The sequence below is a fragment of the Anopheles coluzzii genome, chromosome 2 (genome assembly GCF_943734685.1).
Source record: "Anopheles coluzzii chromosome 2, AcolN3, whole genome shotgun sequence".
In the NCBI taxonomy this organism is placed as follows: domain Eukaryota; kingdom Metazoa; phylum Arthropoda; class Insecta; order Diptera; family Culicidae; genus Anopheles; species Anopheles coluzzii.
The window spans coordinates 22,463,177-22,483,441 of NC_064670.1; the positions used below are offsets into that span (position 1 = coordinate 22,463,177).

General features: G+C 47.9%; 4 protein-coding genes across 6 annotated transcripts in view; 2 read left to right on the forward strand and 2 right to left on the reverse strand.

Annotated features, from left to right (window-relative positions):
* Window positions 1–6,545, forward strand: part of LOC120948399 (uncharacterized) — a 9,335-nt gene extending 2,790 nt beyond the window's left edge. Inside the window, exons 2-4 of the mRNA XM_040364668.2 lie at window positions 661–837; window positions 2,324–2,438; window positions 2,552–6,545. Of these exons, the coding sequence (XP_040220602.2) occupies window positions 661–837; window positions 2,324–2,438; window positions 2,552–2,744 (485 nt within the window). The 3' untranslated portion in view covers window positions 2,745–6,545. The remainder of the gene's footprint in view (window positions 1–660; window positions 838–2,323; window positions 2,439–2,551) is intronic.
* Window positions 6,546–6,676: 131 nt separating this feature from the next.
* Window positions 6,677–9,924, reverse strand: LOC120948398 (microprocessor complex subunit DGCR8). Of its 3 annotated transcripts, none has more exons than XM_040364665.2 (4): window positions 9,775–9,924; window positions 8,986–9,327; window positions 8,625–8,914; window positions 6,677–8,559 (listed from the first exon to the last, which is right to left on the reverse strand). In XM_040364665.2, the coding sequence occupies exons 2-4, from the start codon at window positions 9,269–9,271 to the stop codon at window positions 7,081–7,083; spliced, it is 2,055 nt and encodes a 684-aa protein (XP_040220599.2). In that variant the 5' UTR covers window positions 9,272–9,327; window positions 9,775–9,924; the 3' UTR covers window positions 6,677–7,080. The 3 variants fall into 3 exon arrangements, with proteins under 3 accessions (XP_040220599.2, XP_040220598.2, XP_040220600.2); XM_040364664.2 differs by having other exon boundaries at window positions 9,771–9,924; XM_040364666.2 differs by having other exon boundaries at window positions 8,986–9,924.
* Window positions 9,925–11,465: 1,541 nt separating this feature from the next.
* On the forward strand, window positions 11,466–14,921 carry LOC120952231 (probable cytochrome P450 313a4). Its single transcript, XM_049606483.1, has 5 exons — window positions 11,466–13,104; window positions 13,182–13,437; window positions 13,873–13,999; window positions 14,068–14,268; window positions 14,331–14,921. The coding sequence occupies exons 1-5, from the start codon at window positions 12,753–12,755 to the stop codon at window positions 14,907–14,909; spliced, it is 1,515 nt and encodes a 504-aa protein (XP_049462440.1). The 5' UTR covers window positions 11,466–12,752; the 3' UTR covers window positions 14,910–14,921.
* Window positions 14,922–14,970: 49 nt separating this feature from the next.
* On the reverse strand, window positions 14,971–20,073 carry LOC120952232 (uncharacterized). The gene is made up of 4 exons (XM_040371449.2): window positions 19,953–20,073; window positions 15,480–15,813; window positions 15,273–15,402; window positions 14,971–15,203 (listed from the first exon to the last, which is right to left on the reverse strand). Exons 2-4 carry the CDS (start codon window positions 15,783–15,785, stop codon window positions 15,115–15,117), a joined length of 525 nt encoding a protein of 174 aa, XP_040227383.1. The 5' UTR covers window positions 15,786–15,813; window positions 19,953–20,073; the 3' UTR covers window positions 14,971–15,114.
* Window positions 20,074–20,265: the final 192 nt, after the last annotated feature.

Below are 20,265 nucleotides of genomic sequence, written 5' to 3' on the forward strand. Positions count from 1 at the left end.
TGGTACGGAATGCTGAGGGAGGGACCAGGTGAGCGTACACACACACACACCATCTTTTATTCATAAGCCAATTAACGTAAATCTTGCATTTGCATAGCGCACGTGTGCGTGAATGTCTGTGCAAGGGCGAATTTAATGTTTGTAAAACAGTTTTTGCGTCCTTTTTGCGCAAGGCAAGCCAAGCAGCTAGCGAGAGGTTTGGTGAAAAACAAAAAAAAAAAAACAATGGAATTTGTCCGTTGCCAAATAGAACTTGTCATTTCTCTAACGAACTTGTCGAATAGTGACGCCTTTTTCCATCCAAAACTAGCTTCAGCATCTCTCAATGGAATACAGAACACTGTACAATCGAATTATGCTACAAATAATCAGCAACAAAAAAAAAACTGTACCATCTTTGGAGATTGCTCCAGCCCGAGTGTGCGAGTAGGGAAAATAAATTGATTTATGATCCTTTTCATTGCCAAGTTTTGGCCATCCCACCCACCTAAAGAAAACAGTTTCATTTACCTGTATTTTTCTCTCGCTCGCTCTCTCTCTCGCTGCTATGCATTCAGTCACTTGTGTTCGGTGTTAAATCACACGTTTCCTTTTTCTCTATTTTCTCCCCGCATCTGCGCTTGAAAAAAAAAAAACAACATGCGCCGCCTCCATTACCAGCGCACGGTATCGATTGCTTTAAGTGCGTTTCAATGAACGGTGCCAATAAGGCGTGCGATGATCCGTTCCACAACAACTACTCGGCGGCGATCCTGGAGTCACCGTGCATGGGCGGCCGCAAGGGCCGGGATGGGCTGTTTCCGGCCACGTCCTGCATCAAAATTGCCGGCTATTATGGTGAGTATTATTGCGCTGGTTCGCTTGTTTCTTTCCATTTTCTTTATTTATTATTGTTTTTTTCCCCCATCCCACCGGGGTGCGGTGCAGAGGTCAGCGCTACAATGTAGCTAGTAGTGCAGCGAATGTTTAATGTTGCGTTGCGCAGAAAAGGTTAGATCGATGAGCTTCGTGCAATCGTTTGGAAAGTGCTGATGAAAACTGTTTATTGAAGTGTATTTCTATGTCGGGTTGCAAAGATTCACCCCATTTATTCGCCGCTTGTGCAATGTTTCTCGATAGTTTGTCATATATTTGGGATAGCTGAAATGTTGGAAAACCTCTCGCGAGCGGTGAATAATGCTGTTCATTCAATTCAAATTCAAAACTACCTCAGAAAACAGTAAAAAAGTGTCTAATGTTTGTCAAAATTACATTCATATTGATAAATAACACAGCAAATTTGTTTCTTACTTTTAGCCGTATGCGTTGCCCGACCATGTTTTGTATCCGCCGAGACGGGTTCAAATCGCAAGTTTTTTTTAAATCTTTTTTTTGGTTACTTGGGGTGGTACACTTTATACAAAAATGATAAAAAAAAACCTCTAAACCAATCAACATGAAAATAACACCAAAGCATCCATTTCATTTCCTGTGGCCTGTAAATGGTTGATTGCTGTGCCTTTATTGGATGCATTGTACACAACCACAACACACCATACACAGCACGGTTTGTTTTGTTATTGCACAAAAGTCAATTACTCACACGACACACACGCAGCCACACACAATCCTTGTCAGCTCTGTTCTGACCTTTGGAGCAAAACAAGGATCAAAAGGCCACATCGTATCTTCCCAGAGTTGTCAACATGTGGCCTGGTTGTTTCCTGCTAGCACGATCCACGGTCCAAGGTAGAGGAGGACCACGCGTCCAAATACCACCCCGTCGCACCCCGGTGCACCATAAAGTGACGTGTGAAATTTAGTGCCTGTGTGTCTGGTGTCGTCTGGTACGCATGTACCGGCGCCAATACTTGGCCAGCAAGGTCGATGATGCATAAAGTGCAGCAAGGCAAAGTGGCACAAAAAAAGAAGAAATAACAAACAAAACACACGCTTGAAGCGATACAGCGAAAAGGCTGGATAGGAATTACCATGGAAATTCCATTAATTGCAGCCGTTAAGGACGTGACAAACGCATCGATCGGCATTAGCTTAGGTGCAACTAATTGCCTTGTAATGATGATAGGTGGGAAAGTCCATCCGGCATCCTGCATGTTTGGATGTACGTGTTTTAATTAAAAGCTAACTGTATCGATTTAGGGACGTATTGCAATTGCAAACGCGTGATGATTCCCCAAATCCCATTTAAAATAAGTGAAAATGAACCGACCCATCGATCGCGATTCAATTCCATTTGATGTGCTATCGCTTTTTCTTACTCTCTCTCTCTCTCTCTCTCTCTCTCTCTCTCTCTCTCTCTCTCTCTCTCGTTTCTGTTCTGCAGATGACACCGGTGAAACGATCACCGTTCGTGGATGCGCCCTGGACAGTGGCACCCTGACGACGGATACCGAAATAATTCGCATGTCACACTGCGGACGGTTCTACTACGACGATAGGTAAGAGGACCATCGATTCGCGGGATAATCGATTCGATTTTCTCAAAAACCACGGTTCCACAGTAACTGGCGTTCATTTTCTTCTCCCCCCTTTCCAACAATCGTCCCACCAGATACGTGCACGGATGCCTGCAGAGCTGCAACGATGCGGACGCCTGTAATGCTGCCCAGCCATCGGCAAGGTCCTGGTGCTCGCCCACCCTGCCACTGGTCGTGGTGATCGTTGCCCTCGGTACGGCACTGTTCGGGTCAGTGACCATTCCACCCCAACCGTCCGGATGGCTTCGTACCGTCAACGGAAGCTAACAAAGTGATCGGAAAACAAAGTACAGCTGGGTGAGGGGTCCGCCCTCGTACGATGTCTTATGAAGGCACACAGATTCAGCGTAGTCCTTCAGGTGGTGGGGATAGGGGGGTGGGGAGTTAGAGGGGAAACTATGACCAATATATAATACAAAACTACAACAAAACCAATCAAAAACACAGACAAAAAATCGCTTTAACGCTCGTTTCGCAGGATCCGCAGGGGATCCACCCTTGGGGGAATGGTTTGATACAGTGTATTTTTGTGTATGAGTTTAGAAATAATTTTTCTTACCATTAGCAAGGCAATGTGCGGGGATACAGAGCTGCACATAAAGGCACACAAAAGAATTGCAAAGAAAAAGAAAACCATACACAAATCGCATAGGTAAATGTTTTCTTTAACTGCATGAAATTGATACAAACGTACCAGACATTTATATGGAAAAGGAGATACTATATCAATAATTATCGAAAGCTTGAAAATAGGAAGCATACACAATGGAATAAATATAGAGCGCTATTGATAGGAAGGAAGAAATGGTGAAAAAGAGCAAATCAAAAGCAACTCACAAGATAAATACATAACGCAACAGCATACAGCAAAACCCAATTACTAGACAGTTAAGGAACATATTGTCTACACGGTTCTAGCATCAGTTGTAAATTGTAATGCCATAAAACAAGCAGTGACCATAAACACACGCACACACAGGTGATTGTAATTGTAAAACGGACACGTTTTGTTAATGTCGCCACTCACATTTCGCGTGTGGCCCCCAATGTGCAATGCAGATCGAATTGAAAAGAGGCAGAGCGTATGCGCGTGTTGTAGAGTTCACGCGTACCATACAGAGCATATATGTTGTTAAATCTCGCACATACACACACACACACACACACACACACACACACACACACACACAAGATCCGTCTCGTTAGCAAAAACAAAGAAAAAGAATTGTTAGTGTAAGAGAGGGAGCGAGTAGAGGGAATCGCAGCAAAGCAGTTCCATTTCCGTTCTATTATGCTAGACCAATGCTAGGAAAAAAGGGGTGCAAATAAATCCGAACAATGTAGCTTTCTTCCCTGATGGTGGTGTGATAGTGGTGAAAGTGGACTTTCAGTTTCTCGGCCACCCCCAATCCCAACGGGCAGGCACACACACACACACACGCACACACGGCATGCCCAAAACATTATACGTACAAATCCAACTTTATGATGCTGCTTGTATTTCAAGATCAAATCTTATTTGTGTGTGTTACTGTGTGGGGAAGATCGCTGTGAAAAGAAGAAAAAGCAGTGACAATGACAACATATTGTACCAGTCCCAGCAGCCCCCTCAATATAGCAGCAAAACAGGCAGAAGGAAGCATGCATGCTTACGACACTACACTATTTTGAGCATTTTTCTAACCACCATCACTTGCGTTTTTGCCTTCAACGGCTGTCCATCATCCAGCGCTGCATGGTGCTGCTGGAGAGAGAGAAAAAACGGGACATTTTCACCCTGCCAAAACAGAGGGCATCATTTGTTTCCTTGTTGTAGGGTGCAGCAGCAGCAGCAGCAGCCGCAAGCCAGCTTGTGTTTTTTGGGGATTTTGTCCACTCATCAGTAAATGTTCTTATTTATTGGAGCGCTGTTTCCTGTGCAGGAGCAAAAGAAGCAAGTTAGGGAAGTAAATTACACCACAACAACAAAAAAACACTCATAATGGTAGACGAAAAGCTGCTTTATGGGCCGTATCCTATCATATTCTTTCTGGAGAAGCGGGGACGACAAAACACACCACCACCACCCAACAAATGATGTAGTACATATTATTGCACCAGATTGGTATTGAAATTTGCAAACACTCAAACGAAAACAAAAAAAAAAGGGGAACCACCAACAAAACAACCCGATAAGGATAAGGGTAGGATTGTAAAAATTGTACGCACTACGCATTAGCCTCATCCCCCTGCTGGACGGGTTTTCATGGCTAGGCGAAAAGCGAATGCACCACACCAGTAGCGATGGTTTCAAGCGGCAATGCCCTGACCTTCCCGATGTAGAGAGATTAATAAAGAGAGAGAGAGAGAGAGAGAGAGTGTCAGGGTGAAAGGGGCCGCGCCACACTAAGCCTTCGTGGCATCAGGAATGGATTAAGCGACGGTCATCCCGACCCACCCGGCGCAGAAGGGTGGAGGAGATTAGTTTGTATGTAGCTTTTTTTTTACTTTCAGCCCCCATTAGTACACAATCCCCGCGTGTACGAGTTCGAATCGACCAACACACAACACAATTTTGCTAGCGAGTAAGGTAAATACCAGGTATGGGTAACGTGGAGAGAAATGGTAGAGGAACAGGATGAAACTATTTAAAAAAAAGATAGGCCGCAAATAATTGTATAAGTGCCTAAAAACGTAAAATTAAACCTAAAACACACACACACACATACAAATACCTAGTCACAAAGCATACAACATGAGATGTACAAAATCAGGAAAAAGCTTCACAACACAGTGCTGCACAAAATCTGACAACACGCGTTCAAGGATCGCTTGCCCGTGATGCGTGTCCAATACACATGACCACGTGGTGCTCACCGTTAAAACCGTACTATTTACTTTACTCATCAAACACGCAACAACAAGGCCCCTCTTTTTGAAATTCCAGGTTTCTTAACCCAATGCAACCATGCATGTTTAGTAAAGGCAGGCGGGAATTAATAATAGTAATAATTACTCAAACAAAAAAAAAACCAACTGATCAACTGTACATAAACTGGTCAGCAAAGCATACAAATATACTTAAATGTGATATCAAAACGATGGAGCCAGCCGCAGCAGCAGCAGCAGCGACATTCAGCTAATGCAATGCATCTCAAATGGCACGGTTGCAAAGCTACCAAAACAAAATGCTTCAGGGATGCTGTGAAATAAAGAGAGAGAGAGCGAATAACAAACGCACAAACCAACCCAAAATGCAACTCAAAACAAAAGCGCGAAAAAATCTAATTCGGATTCGCTTTTTCATTCCTGCGCCTCACCCGAGCACTAGGCTTGTGTGAAGGTGGCAGGGTGAAAGCCATTACGTCGTATATGTGTGTAAAGTGGAATTAGATAAAACTATGCAAACAACCGTTAAACCAAAAGGCACCTAACTCAATTGCACCACAGCTAACTGCTGCATGATAATTTCAATGGTTTGAGAAGGGAGTAGCGAACGTAATCGGATCCATACGGCAACATTCTGGTGGCGGTAAAGATTCATTAGAAGAGTCTTTGGAGAAAAAAAAAACAAAGATGTAGTAGAAGTTAAGCTTCGCTTTAGTGGTTAAGAAGCGACGAGCGCAACGGAAGTTATGTTGAGCCATAATTATTAAACTATTAGCATCATGAGCATTACTATCGCAAGCAAGCAAACACACGCATTCATTAGATTAAGTAACAAACAGACAAACACTATAAAGCACAAAAAAGAAAAACGGTGTTAGGGGCTAGGGGATGGATGTTCTGTGGTGTACTTGACACTGGGCCATGCATGCGAAACTTCAAAAAAATGACCAAAATCGGAAGCGTCCTCGGAGATGTGTGTATCCGTGTATGTGGTAGGAAGACTAGTAGAAGCATGTTTCACCATTAAACTGTAGCTCTTTAATGTCATGCGGCGGATCTACCTAACTTTAACACACTCAGACAGTGCTCTCGATCGATTCGGCCGACGAAGCCTCAGTTCATACAGCGGTGGGAAGGTGGGAAGAGAAACAATTTGCAAAGAAATAAATTAAAACCACAAATGTTTCCTAACAAACTCTCCGCTGCCAGCGTCACGGTATGGTTAATTTGTAGAAAGAAACCTTTTTAACTGCTTTTACCTTATTCCTTATTCGCTGCAAAGGAATTTTCTTTCACCCATTACGATGCATTGAATGAAAAGAGACGTTGAATTGCTTTAATGTATGGCTTTACCGTTTTCTTGGCGAATCAATTCTCGTTTAGTGTTGTGTGCACTTGCTACGCTCCTCACTTTTACAGCGTTCGTTATATATACAACGATTTCTGACTTTTTCTATGGATGTAGTAGATAAAATTAAGAATAAATCTATTTAAAGGACTTTCCCCCCTCCTGCTTGGGCTGAGAAAGCACGGGAAATGATGAAGATTGTAGGAATTGTGATGGTTATTGCCTGCTCTGCAAATAGGTAAGCTGCGGCACTCGGTTGCCAGCCGGTTGTCGCTGCTAATCTTAGCTGAATCACTGGATTTTTGCTGCTTGCTGCCCTGCTACAGAGTGCTGCACAGTTTCTGCTCAGTCTCGCACCGATGGGTCTCGCGCCGAACACAAACCCACCTATAGATCCACGTTCTTTAAGTTTGCCCCCGCCCCGGTCGGTAGATCCACATCCGACGGTGGCACAAACTTACCGATCACGCGCACATTGCGCTGCCGCTCCTCTAGCTTGGACATTTCCTGCTTCAGCTTCTCCAGGATCGCGTAGTTCGGCTGGTTGATGGCGGCCTTGCTCTGCAGCACGGTAATTTCCTGCTCCTCCTGCTTTTTCTCCTTGTACGACTTCACCGACCGGTTGCCGTACAGTCGCAACAGCGAGCCCCAGGTCTTGATGTGCGGGTGCAGTATCTGCAGGATGGCTTGCGAGGCGCGCTGCTTGCCGTCCCGCTTGTTCTTGCACACGACCGTGGCCACGTGCTTGCCCACCGTCATGGTGAACTCGTTCTTCCGGTGCTTCATCGTGTTCACCTCGTAGTTGATGTGCACCTCGCCGAGCCCAAAGTTGCGCTGCAGGCAGGTAAGCAGGATGGCATGGGGCGATGGTTCCGTCGTTTTCGCACAAAACTCGGCCACCCTCGGGTCCTCGATTTTGATCTCATCGAACACGGACAGCTCGCGCAGATCGGACGATTGCTGCTGGGAGCCACCGCTGCCACTGCCGCCAGCACCGGCGCCACCACCGTTCGAGGCACCCTTCGCATCCTTGCCCGTAATTTTGTCCTTCATGTCGGGGATGAGGATTTCGAGCGTTTCACGGGCGGCTTCACTTTTCGCCTGCTTTTTGCTGGTACCGTAGCCAGTGCCGTACTTTAGCTCGTTTATCGTAACCGTCGCCGAGTAGGGGGTCGCTGCGTTCTCCAGCTCCTTGAACTCGTACGTTGGCTGCTTGCGCAGGGCGTGCTGCACGTACTCGTGCAGAATGCAAACGTAGCTCTTGCCGTTCGGGTTCATGATCCACTCCTTCTTCGGCCGGGCGTGCGGATTGCCCTGTTCGTCCTCGATGTTCAGCATCGGGAAGGTGATCAGCTTCGTACCGTCCGGCAGCGTCGGGCGCTGCAAGTTCTTTATGTGCTTCCGGTGCTTGGTGAACTTGCGACGTGCTGCCCACGATTTGAAGCGCAGCACGCGTATCGTTTTGAAGCGGAACAGCTTCTTGCAGTACTCCACCACCGCATCCGAGGTGAGCGATTGGGCCTTCAGGTTCTCGGTGACCGTTTCGATCTTGGCGCTCACCTTCAGCGGCAGCAGCTTGGCGTTGGCCTGTGCCTCGGCAGTGGTCGTAGCGCTGGCAATCATTTTACTCAGCTGTGCGTTGTGTAGCTGACGCTCCGGGACCGGTTCGGCCGCTTCTTTGGTGACTCCTCCTTCCTGTCCTTCGCTGGCAGCCTCGTTGCTCGCGTCGCCGTTTTCGGCACCGTTTGCAGCGGCGGCTGCCTGGGCAGCGGTAGCGGCCGCCAGTTCCTTCTTCAGCTCATCCTCCTTCTCGAGCGCTTTGCGATAGTTGAGACAAGGGATGGCGCTGAGCGGTATTTCATGTTTCTGAAAAGGCGAAAAAAAAGGGATTAGAAACTCCTCACTCTCTCGATATCAGCGAAATTACTTACCCTCACACTGCCCGGCCCGAGAAAGTATGGCCTAGAGGCGGTACAAACGCGGGACGCTTTGTGCAGATACAGCGGCATTCCGCTCATGTGCGTGGCCTGGACCCATCCTTCCGGCAGCACCTCGAAATGATTGCGACCCTTCTCCTCGAGCACCTGCTTGAAGCGCTCTTCGTACGGCTGCTTCTTGTTCGTGTTGCGCAGCTCCTCCGGCAGGCCTTCATCCAGCATGGACTCTATATCGTCGTAGTTGACGTCCGATCCTTCCGAGCTGCCATCATCCATGTCACCGGCTGGTGGGGAAAGGGATAAGATTACTATTAATTTCATTTGTTTCTTCCCTCGTTAAACAGCGATCGCTTACCACCCGTTTCCGAGTCCTCGTCTGAGTTATCACCCTGCACCTCATCCAGGACGTCAAACTCGCGCAGGTTATCCACCGCAGCGGCCTCTTTCGGTGTCGCGTTCGCCGAATTGTCTTCCTCCGATTCGCTCCCTTTCCCACTGCCGGATGACGAATCGACTTTTCTACGCTTTGCCATCGGGCACCCGGATGGTATGCCCGCTCCACCGTCGGTCGTAGCCACCGTTTCGTTCTCCTGTACATCCGCTTCACTGCCAGGCGGCTGTGCACTTTCGACAGTTTCCATATTTCCCTTGCACCCAACAACCGGTGTCGTTCGAAGGGGACAGCTAATAGATACGGCTAGATACGATCAAATGCTATTATATCTTTAACAGTACAACGAAACTATGCTACTCTATGTACGAGACATCCTTGTATCGACGCTTGACATCTTCTACCGACCAACCCAATGAGGAGCAAAATCAATTTCTTTTTACTATGCGGCGTGTATGAGGCAAGTACGGTGCATGTTAAAATTGAGACTCGCTCCCATCGGTCGGTGGTAGAAAATCAGAAAATACAAAGAGCAGCAGCAGCAGCAGCAGCAGCACACACACAGAGAGCTATGAAAGCGCTGTTATCGATTTCCGATTTGCCGGATGCACTCATTCTCGTGTACGCGGGCGCCTTTGCTGGTATTTCATGATGCAGAAATCTGTCGGCTTGGCGTTCTTGAACCACCAAATTCCATCGCAAGAACGTCAAGCGGTTTAGCTTCCTGCGATCGAAGGATAAACACTCACGTACACACACACAAGCACACAACTATACTACGCTGGGCGAAGGATTTAATTGAAAGAAAACGGGGAAAACAGCACGCCCAAATGAGAATCGAAATTTTCACGAGGTGTTTGTTTACACTTTTCCTTTTTCGATGAAGTGCTTATCAAACGCCGTCAAATATGGCGGCAGCTGTCAAACGCCCGTATAACATGGCGAGGGTTTTTGACGTTCAAAAATCGCTGCATCTCGCTCATTTCCACGCAAACAATGAGACCCCAAATTTTGAGTGATTCAGGCCGAGGGGTATGAGAAAGCTTGAGGAAGCAAGGAGAAACGCGCTGCGATGAGATTTCGCATTCTGTTTTACACGCGCGCTTCACTAACACCAATACAAATACCGTGATTTGACGAGCCGTCTGTGAATGTGTGTGTGTCTTCTTTCAGCGAGCTCAACTTGGAGCTGCTCGTCACATCGTGTTGTCTCGTTTATACTACAGCATCGAACCATCGATCCGTATGTCCCCCCTCCTACGCGTACAAAACCAGCAGTACAGCGCGACGCTTTGTCGGAGATGGTTGTGCGCGTTTCGTTCTAAGTCCCGCGCGCAGTGTTTGTGCGTTGATGCGCATTTCGTTATAAGTCTCGTGGGCCGGTGTGTTTTGATAAAGTGTGAAGTGAACAGTGTGTACAGACGCACATGCAGTGCGTGCATCGACAGGTAAGAATTTGCTGAACAGAGGCAACGCAGATTGTCGACAAGTTTCCCGCAGCCTGGCTCGACCCGGTATGACGTCATTGGATTCTAAATGTGTACTTTTGTGTGTACTTTATGTTTCAATAAAGTGTTTAATGTAATAAAAAATGACAGTGTTTGTGTTTAGTTTTAGAATAAGTGCATGAAAGAAAACGAAAAACGAAAGAAACAACTATCTTTACATGTGTTGGTAGCATGGCTCGAAAGAACACAAACACATTGAGAACTGCAGAGCGCACCGTGCGTTACGGGTGGGGAGGGGGAGGGCTCGCGCGAGGGTGTAACTCATTGGTCGAAGAGACACTGTATTTCGACAGCGTCACTCAAATCACTCAAAAAATACACTCATTTTGCCGGACGGGTTTCTCTCCCTCGTTGTGTCATGGCATCTCTTTCTCCCCCATGAACGCGTGAAAAAAAACGTAAACAAACTGTGTAACTGATGTGAATTACAAGTGCTACAGTCTGTTGATTATTTTGTATGAAAATCAACATAATATGGATAGGCGTGTTATTTTATCAATCCAGATAAACAAAATATGATGCTGTGCCACTGTAGCAGATAATTTTTAAAAGGTAGGTATGTTGTGATTGTTTGGCAATGCTACAGTGAACGCTTAGGCTGATGTATTTCTTGTTATTTTGCAGCCAACTTTCCACCGGCATCGTCACCTGTGTGGCCAGACCAAAACTGGCGCGGCGGCATCACCCAAGAAAGGTTTTGATGAGCCAGTTTTGTAGGATAATTGGAACGACAGCAAACAACTGTGCACATCTTTATGCTCTTCAGCGAGGATTTGCAACTATTCTTGGTCCTTTTTATCATGTTTGAAGCGGGAGATAGAGTTTGTTCATATAATAGAATGTTTAATAAATATCAAAATAAAACAATAACTTCTTTACGTTCTGTGTGCATAAAAACAAATGGTAGATTTGAGAAATTGCGATAAAGTCCGGAATCTATTTTATGTATGGAAAATTCACCTAATTATTTTTATACATGGAGTTAAAAATGTTGATCATGCATGAAACATGTTCATTTTTGTTTACTTCCACCTACACCTACGCTTGTTTGATATAGCTAACCCTTACAGCGACTTTCAAAAACGATCGACAGCGAGGGAAAATCGCACCGATTTGGAGCGTTGGCGAGCTCGTGAAAACCGGTTTTTGCCTAACGGGTAACGCTTCTTCGATGTAACGCACATGCTGGATTTGCGAGCTTTGGATTGGCCGGAGGAGCTTTATGGAAGAAAGCTTCAATGTTGGGGGTTGTTGACCATGCTAGAAAACATAGCCAACCCTTCCATGCACGATTGGAGGACATTGCAGTGAGTGATATTTTATGTTTTATATATACAGGAACACATTCTTTGATTTCATACACCGTAAAATGGAAAAGGGGTAAAATGACTTAGTTCTCATCTTGGTGTGTTCACACCTCTATGCCTTTCCATTATGTGGTTCACCAAAAGTTATTGCATTAGTCCTGCCCTGTCCTGTTAAAATAAATATTAAGATTACAAAGAGTCTAAGTGTAATAAAATGTCTAAATGTCTGATGAGAATTGGACCCGCCCCCGGTGTTATAACAGCGTGGTACCTTTATCTATACACCCTGGACTGAGCCATTGCCTAGTTACCATACTTTCACTTTCATCAGCCAATTCCCCTGCTTCATAGCATTGATTGCCCTTAGTACTACTCACCTCCTGCCATTTATTGGAGTCTACTGCCGTTCGAGAAAGCCATTGCGTGTAGCAGGAAAAAAAACCCCCGTAGTAATTTCAGACATCAGCCCGGCCGATTAGTTCCCAGACAATAGCACGCACACACACACAAACACACCGCACATCGCAAAAATAATAGCATAAATTATGTTTCACGTACGCACCCCGTAGCCCGGGCCTCATCAACCGTCTGTGCCAACGGAGTTTTGCACTAATTTTCGATTTTATTGTACACGCACCGTTGGGTCGCTGGCGGAAAAACGCTCGCTCACTTACCCCTTTCCCCTACACCCCAGCACAAAAAGGGAGACTCCTAACAAGTAAAGTCAACAGCAAGTCGCAAGGTGGTGGTGAAACATACCGACAATACGTACCTTTCGTCGGGGTCCTCCCCTCCCGGTTTTACTGATTAGCCCCAAACCGTCGGACGATGGTGCAATGTTGCAGCGAGCGACAGTTGCATTTTTGCAGTGCAGTGGAAACGGTCGGTTCGTCCACAAAACCCATCCCAAATCGGCATGCTTCCCGGGCTGTTTGTACTGGCGGCGTGCCTGTGCGCCGTAACGCTGTCCTGGTACTGGAAGCAGCGGCTCCGCTGGGCCGACGACATTCCGCGCGCCCGTCCCACCCACCGGTGGCTGGGCAATGTGGGCGATTTTCTCGGCAAAAGCCCGGGCGAGGTGTTTCTCGTGCTGGATCGCCACTTCCGGCAGCACGATCGGCTGTTTACGCTGCGGTTCGGGTCGCAGCTCGCGATCGGCCTCACCCATCCGGAGCTGGTGCAGAAGGTGCTCACCCATCCGGACTGCCAGGCCAAGCCGGACCTGTACAAGGTGGTCCGGCTGCCGAACGGATTGCTGGCGGCCAAATGTAAGGATTGCCACTGTGTGGTTCTGTATGTGTGTTAGTAAAGGAAACCTCCGTTTCTTCCGCTCTTTACCGTGCAGATGATGTGTGGAAGGTGCACCGGAAAACGCTCAACTCCACGTTCAACGCCCGCATTCTGGAGAGCTTCGTGCCGATCTTCAACGACTGTACGCAGCGGCTGGTGGGGCGGCTGGACCGGTACGCCCGCTCCGGCGACCGGTGCAACATCCTCGAGTACATCTCGGCCTGTACGCTCGAGATGATAAGCCGCACCTCGCTGGGCGGCAAGGTGCTGGAGCGTGAAGGTGCCGAACAGTTCATCGCCAATTTGGAGGTGTAAGTGGTTGCCGTTTCGCATCAAAACGCGATTAATGTGTGGAGAGATTATCGTTAAAAAATGGTTGCATATTAGCGACACAATTGCCAGCGCCAGTTTTGTGCACAAGTCTAATGGTAATCGGGTGTGGTTTTGGCAACTGTGGCTTACAATTGCACGTGTCACGCGGGTGCGGGCGTTTTGCGATGAGCGGAGGAGGGGAGAGGTAGCGCGAAAGCAATCGTTATGCGATTGATTGCTGCAATGTCTGGTGGTGCTATTAAAAAGGGGTTAGATAACCCCAACGGCTAAACGGTGCCGTTCGAGCTCTTCGTGCACGGTTCTGCTTACCCAATTTAGTTAATTATGATTTCTTGTTAGCTTATTGAGCCTATTGCTGTGCGAAAGTCTAGAGTAAAAGCTTAAATTTTATCCCCTTCTTCACCACCAAACAGAGCACTCAAAACGATTGGTGTACGAATTTTCAACATTTTCCTGCACATTGACTTCATCTATCAGTTCACCGCGCTGTACCGGAAGGAGATGCGAGCAATCAACATTTGCCAGCAGTTTACCAGCAAGGTAAAACGGGGGAGATTGAGCGGTCAGCATCCCGTTCACTGATGTCCTGATTCTCCTTCTCCTCCCAGATTATCCAGGCTAAGCGGGAAGAGATCGGTCGTTTGTGTGATGAAAATAGCAACCAAAAGCTGGAACCCGAGCAGGAGCACCACTACCGAAAGCCGCAGATTTTCATCGACCAGCTAATGAAGATGCCACTGACCGATCCGAGCGCACGGCACTTCTCCGACGAGGAAATTTCGGACCACATCTACACGATGATCGTAGCGGTAGGGCGGCAGGGATTGGGTAACACCACGATCGTTTAACTAATTTTCACACTCCACTCCAGGGTAATGAGACATCCGCAACGCAATTAGCGCATACCTGTCTGCTGCTGGCGATGCATCCCCACATCCAGACGAAAGCGTACGAAGAGGTGGCCGGGCTGGTCTTCTCGCCCGATCAGGAGATAACGATCGAGCTGATGAAAGATCTGCACTATCTCGAGTGTGTGCTGAAGGAGGCGATGCGCCTGATGCCGGTCGCACCCATCGTTGGGCGGCAGAGCAGGGCCGAAATCGTGCTGGACGGCCACCGCATCCCGCAGGGCAGCGTGTTTCTCTTTCACTTCTACGCGCTGCACCGGCGGAAGGACGTTTGGGGCCCGACGGCCGACGAGTTCGAGCCGGGCCGGTTTCTGGCGGACGGGGGGCGCCACCCGTACGCCCACCTGCCGTTCAGTGGTGGGCCGCGGGGCTGCATCGGCTATCGGTACGCGATGATGAGCCTGAAGACGCTGCTGGCCCAGCTGCTGCGGAACTACGAGCTGACGACGGAGCTGCGCTACGAGGACATCCGGTACCAGTACCAGATATCGCTCAATCTGGCCTTCCCGCACGCGGTGCAGCTGCGTCGGCGGGCGGTTTAGGTGCGAGTCGAGCTTTCGAGTTAGTTAAATAGTAATAAAAGTCCACACGAGGCGAGTAGTCCCCTTTTTTGAAGGATGCTAAGGAACAACAGGTGATGCAGTTTATTGTGTGCACTCCGTTAGCTATGTACAGCGGTTGCAGAGGTTCAAGGTTCTCTTTCTAAGCGGGATTCGGGCATCGAGTATCGGGCAGCGGGCTTCCTATTTACTTGTTATCCTTGCTCTTCCCATCCACCAGGGCGCGGGTCATGACGCAGCGCGTGAAGAAGTACGCCTGTTCGCAGGCACTACCAGCTAAACACAAGAAAGGTACATAAGAAGCTGCAGGTTGTGCAGTTAAACTGCGTGGTGAAAACCCCTTACCCATCTCCTCCAGACACTCGTCGACGGTTTCGCCCGAGGTGGCCCAGTTGCGGGCGAGCGCCACCTCCTTGTTCACCTTATCGTCCTCCGTCAGTATGCCGAGCGCTTTCAGATAGCACCGGATGAAGCACTGGGCGAAGAGCAATCAAAGCCATCAACGATCGATTTCAACGTTTGCTGCTACCACACACACACACACCAACTCACCAGCGGTATCTTGTCCGTTTCTTCCGGGAAGCTGCCGGTTTGGTTCAGCTCGGCCAGATACTCCGGCTGGATGATGAAGCTCCGGTTGCACTGCGCGATCGCGTCCTGCATCGTCACCTCGGGCACCTGTTTGACGGTGGCCGGATCGGCCAGCATGGCAGCGCCCCGCTGCTCGGCGTTGTCGTTGTTCAGCATGCTGCAGCCCGCGACCGTGCCTTCCGGGACGGTTGCCTGCAGCGCGAACAGCAGCAGCAGCACCGCCGGCAGCAACTTTTCGCACCCGGCAAAAGCGCACCGTTGCTTCATTTTCGGTGTGCGTGAGTTTCTGTGTTGGCTGGAAAACCCAACCCCAACAAGGAAAAGCATAAAGTAAGGCAATGTTTTTTTCGGGCGTGTAGACAGGCGGGTGGGTTGGTAGGTTTTGGTGCTTGGTATTGCAACACTTTGCATCCGACGCGCAGCGGAAAATGGGACGGGAATGGGCTTGCAAGCAAGCAAGCAACAACGGGGAGGGGGGGAGGGGGGTTGTAGCGGGATGGGCTTTTGAAACGAGCCAATATGCAAAATTTCCCTCATTTTTTCGTACGCTTGGTTTATTGTCACCGGTGAAGTTTTTGTCGTGTTAGTTCGGATTTTTCCGCCCGGGACGAGAAATTAGTTGTTTGAGAAAGTTTGTATACTTTTTGTGTGCGTCGCTTGTAATGCAAAATTAATGGAAATACTAACAGCAAGAACTTGTTAAACTTGGGTGAGGGTTTTTAGATTCCATTTGTAGACAATCAACTAACTGCATTTTAGTACTTGCATTCGGTTATTAAATCAAGCACCAAATGGAAAACCAAAAAAGAAGCTTTCTTGCAAAGCAAAAAAACACCAACACCATCTCTAATTACCGCTCACTTTCGTTTCGTATGGAAAGGAGCATTATCACACGAATGTAAATGTTTTGCTGCTGTGCGCGAGGGAGGGCAAAGAAAGGGCTTTTTCATTCAAGCGGAAAGCCGTTGTTGTGTTGGCACACAATTAGCAGTTTCCCGTACAGCACACGCATTGCTACGTGTTGGCCCTCGGTCGGAGGGGTCGGAAAATGGATTGCAAGCTTGCTCTCTTCTTTTCTTTTCTCTCTCACTGCACACACACACACAGCTCGGTGTCGATTACGATACGAACATCAAAGCCCGCGGCGGGATTGTTTGTGCCCTTGCCCTTCCTCTTTCAATTGATTATTGCTGCGCATAGCGATACCGCCTAAGGGAAAAGAGAATCAGTTTGATGATTTTTCTTCGAATCGTTTTTCAAACCGTTTTGGAGTGAGGGTTTTTTTTTTGCTGTTGCATTGAGATGGAAATTTAATATTTATTTTGCACCTTTCCACCTCGACAAGGGTTCAATATTTCTTACCAGCAGGAGAAGCAGTAGCATTCCGAGGCGCCTTTTCGTTCGCCTTTTGCGGCCCGCCCGGAAAAGCGTTCCCCCGACTCAACTCCATTCGCACGGTGAAAAATTATAATTTAACGCGAATCGGAAACAAAGCAGGCACTGGAATCAAAATAACGCCCAAAACGTCCCGAGCGACCATGTCGATGTCGGTGGACTGCATTTGCATGGGAAAACTCGTGTAAAAGGAATAAAAAAACGAGCGCACGTTTTTGCGAAAAAAACCGGCCACCTCGGAAGGTAAGCGGAAAGGGGAGAAAAAGAGAAGAGAGAGAGGACAGGGTTTGAGAAATATTTTCTCACTTTTCGACACTCCTCGACAGCCGCAGCAGGCTGGTGAAAAGATGCGTTGAAAGCTGTGGTGCTTTCGCGCGGTAAAGTTCCCGAAAACAGCGACCAAAACGACAAAAAAGCGCGAAACGATGAGATACGCCCGGCTCGTTCGAATGTTTTAGGGAAAACACAATTTCCCATGCCTTCGGTTTTTTTTTCCTTTTTTTTTTGGTGCAAAAATCGTACGAAAAATGCACGCCGACAAAACGACGGACCAACGGAAAGCGGTCGGTTTCAATTTCACGCGAACGCATTTTGTGTGGCGGGAAAGCAGGAGGAGGGGAAGCGGGGGGGGGGGGGGGGACGATCCTGCTGGCCGGTAGCATAAATAAATGTGGCGTGCATGATTCATGCGACTTTTCCGCCAAAAAGGGAGGGCATTTTCCCATCCAGTCCACCATCGTGCGTTCGATTTTTGGACGACGATTCTGTGAAGGTCGTTGAAGTTTGAAGAATACGAATTTTCGGTGGACGTGCTCGTCCTTGAAATTGGGCTGGTGAGGTTCGGTTTTGGGGGAGTGCGATTTCAGAAATGAAGATAGAGATGGAGGGAGAGAGAGAGAGAGAGACAGAGAGAGACAGAGAGAGAAAGAGAGCATTTAGCAATGGTATCCAGAACTGGTGGAAACTGGTGCTTTTTAAAGTAAACAGTGGTAAAGCATTGTGCGTTGTGTTTGCACTGCCTCGCGAATGGTTGGGATGTGTGAGCTTTGGCATTGGCCTTTGCTACCCATCCGTGCCAACTGGTGAGATTTTGTGCCACCGGCCTCAGCCAGAGTTATTTGTTTTTGGGAGAAATGTTTGCAATAGCTTCCACCACGCTTCCGCTCGTTTCATTCCGGGGGCGAGTTTATTTTAAGATTTCATGTGCTGCCGTCCGCATACGCATGGAAAATGGAATTTGCTATGATGATAGTAAGGGAGGGAACGCTTCTCTTCTCCCTTGGGAAGGAGCTTGAAGCTTCGCTTCGTAGTTGTGGTTCCTTTATGACGACACAAGCACAGGGCTTATTAGGTGAATAATGTTAGAACGATGATTAACTATCGAGCTGCACGTTTTAAAGCTGCTCTCGTTGCTGGACTGGAATATTGAGAAGAGATGTCAAACTCACTCTATAAAAGTCTTCTGTCAGTGCTCAGCTATTGATAGCAACAGCAACTTGAATTTGCAAACATCCGTTACAAACAATACAAAGACGATTATGTGCCCGCCTCAATTTCATGCTGCACACTTGCCATCTCAATTTTTCCATCCCTTAAACGGCAATTTATTGATTCACACTGAAACTGACTCCACCAACTCCGCTTCTGCTCAACCCATCGTAAGAAATTACACGCCCAATCAACCGGCCCATTCTGGGCAATCGTTCATGCTTATCATTCGAAGAAAGGATAGTGAGGAGGGCGTTGAAAAATCTTCCGAAAACTTCACCCCAAACACACACACACACAAACACGCGTACGTATGAATAACATCACCATCGCAGAAGACATCCTCCCTGAGCACAACTCCTCTTCGCTCCCATCCCAAAACCCCTCCTCAAGCTAATCCCGTAATGTGTTGCAAGGATTATTTATGCTTCGGGCGAATCCGAAAACACTTTTGCAAAACAAACCTTATCGGCAGACCCGAAACGCGAGTTGGCACACATCAGTACATGAGTAAGCACATGTAAATCACACTGAATCGGCAATCAATTATGGAGGAGGCTTTCTTTGTTGTGCCGGATGGGTTGCATGTGTCGTGCCGTGAGCACGATGGTGAAAAGCCCCAAACAATCTCCCTGCCAGCCGGAAGGGGCGGGGGGGGGGGGGAATGCCACTTCTTCCAAAAACCTACAGCATCGGATTGTTCTTTTTTTGGAGGATTTTGGGACGTAGAAGAATGCTCGGTCGTTTGGCAACAACGCACCTAGATGGCGCCACCGTCGCCTAAGGGCGCAATAAGTTTTACTTAGCACGCTGCTGTGCCTCGCGCCATTTAGCGCCGAACGAAGCGCCCGGCAGCATGGCGTACATGTGTGGCGCACAACGAGCGCACACATTTTTCATGGTTAAGTTTTCTCGGGAAAATTTACTGTAAGTGAGTTAAAAATATGGCGCGGGCAATGGGGAAGCAGTTTGATGAAAGTTTCCTCGAAATTTGCCACGCCGACAAACACGCTGGTGCCGTTGTCTACTAGCGAGGATCATTTCGCGGGAACGAGCACAAACAGCCACACACACGCACACACACATGTGAACAAAAGCGGGTGAAAATTCCTTTCATTTTGGGGTTAAATGTCATGTGGAAGTTTGGCGAAATTCGTACCATGCGCGGACGACGATAGGACGTTTCCACGCAAGGTTTCGTGTTGTGTGGACGAAGGGAGGGAAAGCATGTATGTGACCCGTTTCATCGACAGGCTGAAGTTTGCTAATTCCAATTTCGTGCGCAAAGGTACGCACGGTTGCGGTGACGTGCCGAACAGTGGCCCGGAAGGCTTAAACACCACGTTCGAACCCCGCAGAAGAACCCTTTCGTAAGCAGGAAAGCAGTGATGATGAATTATGAAATCGTACGCATGCAAACAGGCATGCCGTGTTTGATTTTCACCTCCACTGGTAAACTGACCGGTTGTTCTGGTACTGTTGCAAACTGGCACGAGAAATTTGGGGAAAATTCTATCCACTATTACTATTATTATTATCAAACCAACTCACAGTTTCACGAAACACGATAACTAAGTGTGCACCAATCTCACGTTCAGCGCGGAATAATGCAACCCGTTGGTGAGTGTGGAACGCTTTATACAATTTGCCTTGCTCTGCTGAAACATCTTTTCCGTTGACAGTCCGCCTGACAGTCCGCATGACATGATGGACAATTTGATCGAATTATGAGCCGGTCCCATTTCCGACAAGGCCAATCGGGGGGGGAAATGTTCTTGTCCGCTGAAACGATGGCTGGTCGACAATTCGCGTTACAATTGTGTCTCCATTGTTTGTTCCCATCGGTGGAAAGCGAAAAGCCTAT